Below are 8,054 nucleotides of genomic sequence, written 5' to 3'. Positions count from 1 at the left end.
TATAATGTTATGAAGAGAAAATATTTGAAAAATCAAGAAGGGTAATTTGTTTGGGGGGGGGGGGGGGGGGATCTGTTTTAAATTTATAAATTAGTAAAAGAATGTCAAGTAAAAAATACGCTTACTCTTTTCACTAGCAAAGTCCTTATTGTCATCAAACATTTTTATAATTTCTCCCCAGTTTTTTTTTTTTTTTTTTTTTATATGTTTCCACTGGTATTTTGACAGTTTATCTTTTTTGTGATTTCCTCAAAGTCTTTGAGGTGGGAAAGCTTTTGTTTAACTTTTTGGTCACAATGACAAGAATTGTGAGTGGAGTAGTCAAGGAGAGGCTTCACCACTTAAATCCATTGTTTCAACTGTCAAGCGCAGCGGAGGCAGCAACATGGCGAGTGTTAAACTGTCATATAGGCACCGGTGCACTGCAAAAACTGGATGGAATAATGAGGGAGGACCAAATTCCAAATTGGTCCTTCTTGTTCAACCTTATGTCAGCGTGGTTAAAATATGGATTCTAACAAAGCAAATATACATCATAGCTTGACTCGGAATGGGCCAGGTGGTAGATCTTTAAACTTTAAGAACATTCCTGACCTCTGAGTTCTAAACTTTGCATTATAATTTTGTTTTATGTTACCTAAAGCCCAGTTGGGAACAGCCATTGCAAATTAGCTTAGGCTATAAATGTATGGTGCATGTTATTTGTTATTAACACTCACCCAAATAGAAATACATTCAAAATCAAATCCTTTTGAAAATGTTTGGACTCTGCTTGATAGCTGAGTCAGTGGCAGGAGAGCAATCAATTCAAATGAGATCTACCAAATCTGATAAGAAGTATACTCAAATATCCAGCCAGAGTTAATTCAAATATTAAAATAATCTAACTAAAATATGAAAATATACTACAACTTTAAGGACAATCTAAATATAACAACTAACTACTCCATGCAACCATATAATCTAATTATAATCTACAACACCATACAATCCTTTATAAAATGCGTATTTGTGGCAGGAAAATCCTGAACACAGTGGGCCATTCAGAATTACTGGCCATAACAAACAATAGAGAGCTTTCATTGTAACTGTACACACTCACAGCTGTACCAAAGCTATTTAATTTCCATAGTCTTTAGCACAAATACCAACTGAAGCAAGGGAGAACATTCCTCCTTTCCCACTACTTGATCCAGTTCCAAGGTAACAGGGTCCAACTCCTTTCTTGTGTATAAATACAGCTGAGTCAACAACATTCAAGACAAACTGCAGTGCAACAGTTTGAGCCACAGCACAGCAACCTGTATGACACTGGATGAATTATTTTATTATTTTCCAATATCTGAATCCTGAAAGCGAATTAAAAAATACAGTCAAGCAGAACCTTAAAAATCATATCGGCTTATTCTGATTTATGTCCACAAAGAGGAATCTCTGACTGTGGACAACCCTCTGTGGGTAATATAAATCCAACTGAGGTTTAACTGGGAACCCGGTCCAGCAGTAGTGTCACAGTACGACGAGATCACGGAGATGTCGCCACTCTACTGCAATAATTTACATGCAAACAGTTAAAGTGCCATCCAGCTCAGGGTTTTGTTTGTCGGCTAAATATATCTCCAGTGTAAAAGGACAGATGACGCCAGGTGTCGGAGTGCTCGGTGCTGCTATTTTTCTAAGGATCTGCGTTAAAATAAAGTAAGTGTCTTCATCGCTGCTGTGAAACTGTGCTGTCTGTGCTCAGTCCATGCAGTCTTTCTGTGAACTCTCTTGGAGACACTGACACAGAAAACTAAGCCACACCAGTTTCACCGTAATGCCCTGTAACGCATCTGTATTATGGGTGATAAGCCAAGGAAATAAAAAAATTGTTTTAATGCTGAATGAGACGTTGAAAGTCAAAACACCTCATGAACTCTTACCAGTAGTGTTTCACCAGAAACCCCTCTGTTGTTGAATACCACACATCTGTAATGCAAAGAGAAAAACAAGAAATAACTTCATAAATCTTTATGGTTTCAGCTTCTTCATAAATTGTACATGATCAGACTTATCATAAATGTTATCGATATACAAATGAACTCATCTTTATTTACTCTGTAAATTCAACAAACACTTCATTGTAGAGCTAGCAGCTCTGGTAGGATGACTAAAAATATATGGGTTTTTATTGAGAATTGTTGACCAAGAGATGCCACTCTTTGATAAAATTCTCTAACATTGAACTTTATTTTCACATCTCCTACGTTCCTCCCTGAGGTGTGTGGTTGGAGAATAAATTCTGGTCTTTGTCCAGCGCCTAATTTGTCACAATTACAGTTGTGTTAACCATTGTAACACTGCCCAGAGTTTATATATGAGCTCTCTCGGATGAGTTGCTATATTCTTAAAGGCATGTCCTGACTTATGAAGGTCAACACTTATTTTGCCGTTACTTATAAAACTGCATGTCCTCTTGTCTTTCCCCTTGTGAAGAATTTGTAAAAGACAATTTTGGCAAAAACTGTGTAAAAAGGTATCAAAAGTTCTAAAGTATTTCTAGGTTCTAGAATTAGAACTCATCGACACTAACCACATTTGTGTCCTTTTAGAATGGGGAAAAACCATCACCTTTTTAAAGGAAAGCATAATTTGAATCAATTATTTTAATATAAAAATACATTCCGAATATGATGAGGTCAAACAAAGGGTCCAGCTGTGCAAAAGGCATGTACTACAAATGAAAACATCAGCATCTCTCCTCCCTACATTTCCTTAGTCATCTATCATGTGTCGGAGTCAGTCCTGCTGTTTTCTAACAGCGCAAGTCAGCAGCATTTGTGAAGCTACACAGCACGTTGGGAAGGAGGAGGTGGGGCAGCGACGGAGGGGCGCTTAAACACACTCTGCAGCACAGACACGGAAGCTGGCCGGAGCTAAGCCGCAAAGCTTGTACAGGGATAAGCTGTAATTAATTAAGCTGCATGGACAACCGTGAGGGGTGGAAGATGCTGAGTATGCCGGCTCTCTTCCTCCATGTCATCCCAAAGCCGGTGAAAGAATGAGTGCAGGGAACACAGAGACAAGCTGTTGGAGATGGGAAGAAAACAAAGTGAAGATAAAAACTGCATCCCTATGCAACTCTTCAAGCTCTTGGAACGTTTTACTATTTACAAGAAAAGCGCTTTAGAAAGGCCTGAGCAGCCCACTGTGCTGGTGCACTTTACCTAAAGTAACACCAGATCCTGTTTCTGATTAATATATTTAAAACTGGAGAAGAAGTCAAGAAAAACTGTGTGGAAATGTAGAAAGCCTGCAGAATATTCAGGCTAGAGAGCAGATGATATCATAGTGCACAGCTAGCTTCAGCCTGTGATTGAGTGTCTTTGAATGTCTGCTCAGCACTGGACCGCAGCCAGCGCGTTTGGCTAAGACCACCCACCTATAACCCAGATCCCGGCTCTGCTGGACCATGTGCAAGATGTAGGATTCTCGGCTGGTGCCAGTCAGGCCGGGAAGAAGCAGCACTGTGGGCCTGGTGGTGGGGTCGGGATGAAAGAGGCTGTCATCGTTGTCGAACCAATCCACAGATATCTGTCCTCCATCTGCTGCCTTGATTAGCTCGCTGCAGAGACGAGAGAGACGCAGCTCAGCAATAAGGCTCTTCCCGAAAGAGACCCTGCATCAGCATCTGTATCTATCAGCATCTTTGGTCCACTGACATACAAACATAGGGGAGACTACAAACTTCTCATTTTCAAACTTTCTTCCAGACTAATTTTAGGCAAGGCAAGGCAATTTTATTTATATAGCACATTTCAGCAACAAGGCAATTCAAAGTACTTTACATGAGTTAAAAGGAAATACAAACAAAATAATAAGGTGTAAATACAAAACATAATTATAAATAGGACTGTATGACATCAGGAAAATATTTAAATGCAATACTAATGTAAAAAAAAATGTGATGGCAATATTGATTAAAATTATTCCCATTTTCTTTAGAGTCCCTTGCCTTTGTGATATTATATACATGCATATTGCGATGACCACTTATGAATGAATAGATGTATAAATGCCATGCGAGGGACCAGAGGCATAGATAAATGGATGGATGGATGGATGGATGAAAAGACGAACTGACAATGGATACAACTTTCAGACATTGAAGAATAAAGTTGGGAAAAACACATATTTTTCTGTACTCTTATTTTCTCTTCCAGATTGCGTAGGAATACTGAGGCAAGCCCACGACACACAAACAAACAATGGTGATGGGAAATCGTGCAAATGAGTGGAAAAGTGGTGATTAACTCCGTCCTCTGCACAATCTAAGCCTTCAGATGAGTTCCAGGTAAACTGATTACTTTATTATATCCATCCCAGAGCCGATGGTCAAAGGGGAATTGGATATATGAGCAGAGCGCTCACTTACTGCTGCCTTATTTGTCTCGTGAACATCTTTTCAGTGGACTTTGCAACACGTGGCCAGTTCAGATAAAGAGCAGGGCACTGCACCATTAGCTTCTTATGGCCACTCAGTTACTGCACTTTACAGCTGTAGCCTGGAATGAGGATCTAGTCTTTTAAGACACTGCAGTGGACATAAAGTCATGCTGTACTGCCAGTGATAGGCTTGGCCGGCCTTAGGTTGGAGGCACCGGCATGAAATTACAGAACCTGCCCTGAAATATACACCCGAGGCAAGACTTTAAAGTCAAGAAGGACTGACACAGAAACCTGCACACAAAGTGGGAGGAGGTGCATCGCTAATCCTCCCATCAGAAAACAAGGTGAGTGAAATTTCAGCCAGAAAGCTTACTACAAATAGGACGGATTTCACATTGGCCGTCTTTGGGTCAACCTTGGATAATTTAATTAAAGCCCTGGGAGATTGTCCAGCTGTTCCCAGAGGAAATTTTCTAAGTTCAGCAAATGTGAACATTGTTCTTACCCAGCTTGATATCAGAGATCTGCACTAGGATGACTTGGGCATTGAGGGAATACAAGTCACCTTGACAAAAGAGAGCATCAAAGCATGGGCACTGTGAATGTCCTTGGGACCGACTACAGTGGAGGTTACATTTAAAATAGAAAGTAAAATTTACAATTAAATCAACAGTCACTGTTTGTTTTTTGCCAGAATGTAAAACCTAAACAGCCAAATTAAATCAAAATAAGACCAATTCAAAAATACTTTAATCAAATCTTGATCAAAAACAGATTCATCTGGGATTAAGCTACTGTACACAAAATGCTGCACAGATTTATGAGTCCCTAAATCCATTTTTTAAAGCAGTAAAAGTTGATTTTCTTTCTTTTTCTGACCAATCTCAGGTATTACCTTTATGCAAAACATGTGACACATTTTAAACTTGACACTGAAGGCTTCATATGCCATAAAGGACTGTCACATGTCACATCACAAAAATGAACAAGAACAGAATAAATTTCACAAAAAAATGCTTTATATTGTAAATACAGAAAATCCACATTGATGTAGTAAGCAAACAATAACACATTTAAATACATTTTAAATAAATCATACATGCGCTTTAATTGTCATAAATTACAGAATGCTTTTCCTTTAACACAAATTAAACTATCTCTAACTCTTGAATCCAGCTGGGTTTTGATTTCAGCTTTCAAAAAAAAAAAAAAAGTACAAAAACTGAAATTAGATTAACAAATTATGTGGTACACAATTTATAATGGAGAAGAACTTACTTTCTATAGACAACACCAGGTTTGGCTGTAACAAAAGGTCTCAGCAGAGTTTGAATGCGACTCTCCCAGCACCAAAATGTGGGGTAGTAAGTCTCTGACACGACTGGACATTGCTCCTTTAGAAACTGGTAGAACTTCTTACCGCCAGAAATAAGTTGAGGTTTCTGTAAAATAAAAGGGAATAGTTTTGCAGTATAATAAAAAATATCATGTTATATTTAAGATAATGCAATAAGGATAAAAAGATGAATTTACAGAATCTCAAAATCCAAGATGACTATACAAAACACTGTATGAAATGGACCAAGGTAGAAGCATTAATAATGATAATTATTAAAGCTCACATGTGCAAATTTACATGTAGTTATTTAAAAATGAGAAAACCGTTGGTAAAACCCAAAAAGAAACTTTTGATGTAAAGTAATATAAATTAAATGACTGCGAGAAGTTACGTTTCCTTAAATTTACTTGTAAATTGTTGACTGTGTGTTCTATGACATTGTATTTTTGTGTTTTTATGATGTAAAGCACTTGTTGGTGGAAGGTGCTATACCAATAAAATTTTATTTGGTTTGATAATTTAAGCAACATTATCAGCTTAAATAATAATGTTATTTTATTCAGCTTAAAAAGATACTTAAACTGTTTAAAAAAAATTTAAAAGCTCAAGGCAATAAATTTACTCAATAATACAACTCTAAAAGATTAAATGAAAAAGATAATTTTGAGGTGTCGCACCTCAAAATTGATTGATTTTAGTTACTTTTTTCTAATCTGTTTTAGAATCTTCTCAGCTCAGGACTGACCTACTTCCTGTTGTCAAATAGGTTCTGTTAGTGATTGATTCAACAGGTAAGGCTGTAATGCGGTCTAGGTGTTAAGTTGTAAGTTTAAAAATCTGGTTAATCGCATTTTAATTTATTTAATAAAATAACAAGGGAGTGTGGGTTACCTACTCATGTAGTTATTTTATTGGACAGCTTTTTTTTTTTTTTGCTAAATTTTTTATTTGCTTGGGTTATCTTTGACTTTAAAATAGACTGTCACTGATGATTTGAATGAGACTGTAAAACACAAACAAAAGAAATGTTAGCGACAAATACTTTTAGTGATGTATTAGGATTAATTGAGATGATGTATCCTTCATTATCCATAATCATATTGCTAAATTTCAATTTGAAACGCACATAAATTATTGGAATAGCCACTATTATCAGTTTTAAGCAATTTTACAAAAAAAAAAAAAAAAAAACAACAGCAAAAAACGCATCATTTACCAGATTTATTTCAACCCACTATTACACGATACTCATACACATGTATTATTATCCTAAAGGTTATGTATAATAGAGTATTGTCACTATTGCATGAAATCTATGCTGCGAGTATCCATAGCTTGCCGGGTCAATGACGGCAACAGCATGTGTTACATAAAACCCTTCAAGCAGAGTAAGCGTTGTCGACACAGCAGCGGTTTCCAGCAAAAAATCGGCCTTACTCGGCTGGTCTCGCCATCTAACAGTCATTATTGAGGAGCCAATATACATATGTGCAGCGTGTTCATGAACAAGACAAATGCATTTTGTCTATTTCGGCGGCACATGTGCAGTTCCCGGCAGAAACTGCTGTCAATGAACGCACCATTCGGCTTTCATCTCTCACCGCCGAAGGATGCTCCTCAAGGATAAATCCACATCTGTTACCCACATCTACACACACGCAAGCTGTTTGGCGTGCGGAATCGCGTTAACATCGACTTACCTTGGCTACCGAAATTAAATAATAGCAGGTGTAAGCTGCGCTGAAGCCGAGTACCAGAGACAACCCCACTCCCGAACCGAACAGCCCAACTTTCACTTGATTTTCCAAATAATGTGAAAGGTCCCTTGTCAGAATGTTGAAATTCAAGTCCAGCGAGATCATTGCAAGGTTGCTCTTGTCTCTCTCGGAGCAAGGACAGCGGCCAGCTCAGTTGGGATTCAGCTGCGTCTGCCTGCGAGCCAACTGTGAAGGAGACGGTCAAGGGGAGATGGGAGGGGTGGAATATATGGACAAGCGAGAGGTGGCGCTCTTTGACCGACCAGCCATACACCACTGATAAGATTTGCTCTTTCTCCCCCTGCAGGCCACAAAGTGAGGGCGCATATGTTTAAACTGATCTGATTATTAAAATGTGGTATAATGTACACCCCTTGGATCTATATTGACGTTGCTGTACAATTGTGAAAAAAATACGAGAGATACTTCCAGAATGTGGAAGTTACTAATGTGTGGTTTTAATGGGTTCATTTGCTTTGCCTCTAAAAAGAAAAAGAGCATTTAGATTTTAAACTATTTTTAAAACTATT

The 8,054-nt window shown here is 38.0% G+C and overlaps 1 protein-coding gene across 1 annotated transcript in view; it reads right to left on the bottom strand.

Moving 5' to 3' along the window:
- The window catches only part of abhd3 (abhydrolase domain containing 3, phospholipase), a 16,315-nt gene extending 8,561 nt beyond the window's left edge, over positions 1–7,754 (bottom strand). Inside the window, exons 1-4 of the mRNA XM_015034540.1 lie at positions 7,468–7,754; positions 5,707–5,870; positions 3,422–3,604; positions 1,923–1,968 (exon numbers count right to left, since the gene is read on the bottom strand). Coding sequence (XP_014890026.1) covers positions 1,923–1,968; positions 3,422–3,604; positions 5,707–5,870; positions 7,468–7,629 — 555 coding nt within the window. The 5' untranslated portion in view covers positions 7,630–7,754. The remainder of the gene's footprint in view (positions 1–1,922; positions 1,969–3,421; positions 3,605–5,706; positions 5,871–7,467) is intronic.
- Between the last annotated feature and the right edge of the window lie 300 nt (positions 7,755–8,054).

This window comes from Poecilia latipinna, unplaced genomic scaffold (genome assembly GCF_001443285.1).
Source record: "Poecilia latipinna isolate Pla-1442-1.1 unplaced genomic scaffold, P_latipinna-1.0 Scaffold18, whole genome shotgun sequence".
NCBI classification, from domain to species: Eukaryota; Metazoa; Chordata; class Actinopteri; order Cyprinodontiformes; family Poeciliidae; genus Poecilia; species Poecilia latipinna.
Note: the sequence above shows the minus strand (reverse complement) of the source record. Positions and strands in the feature narration are given on the sequence as shown.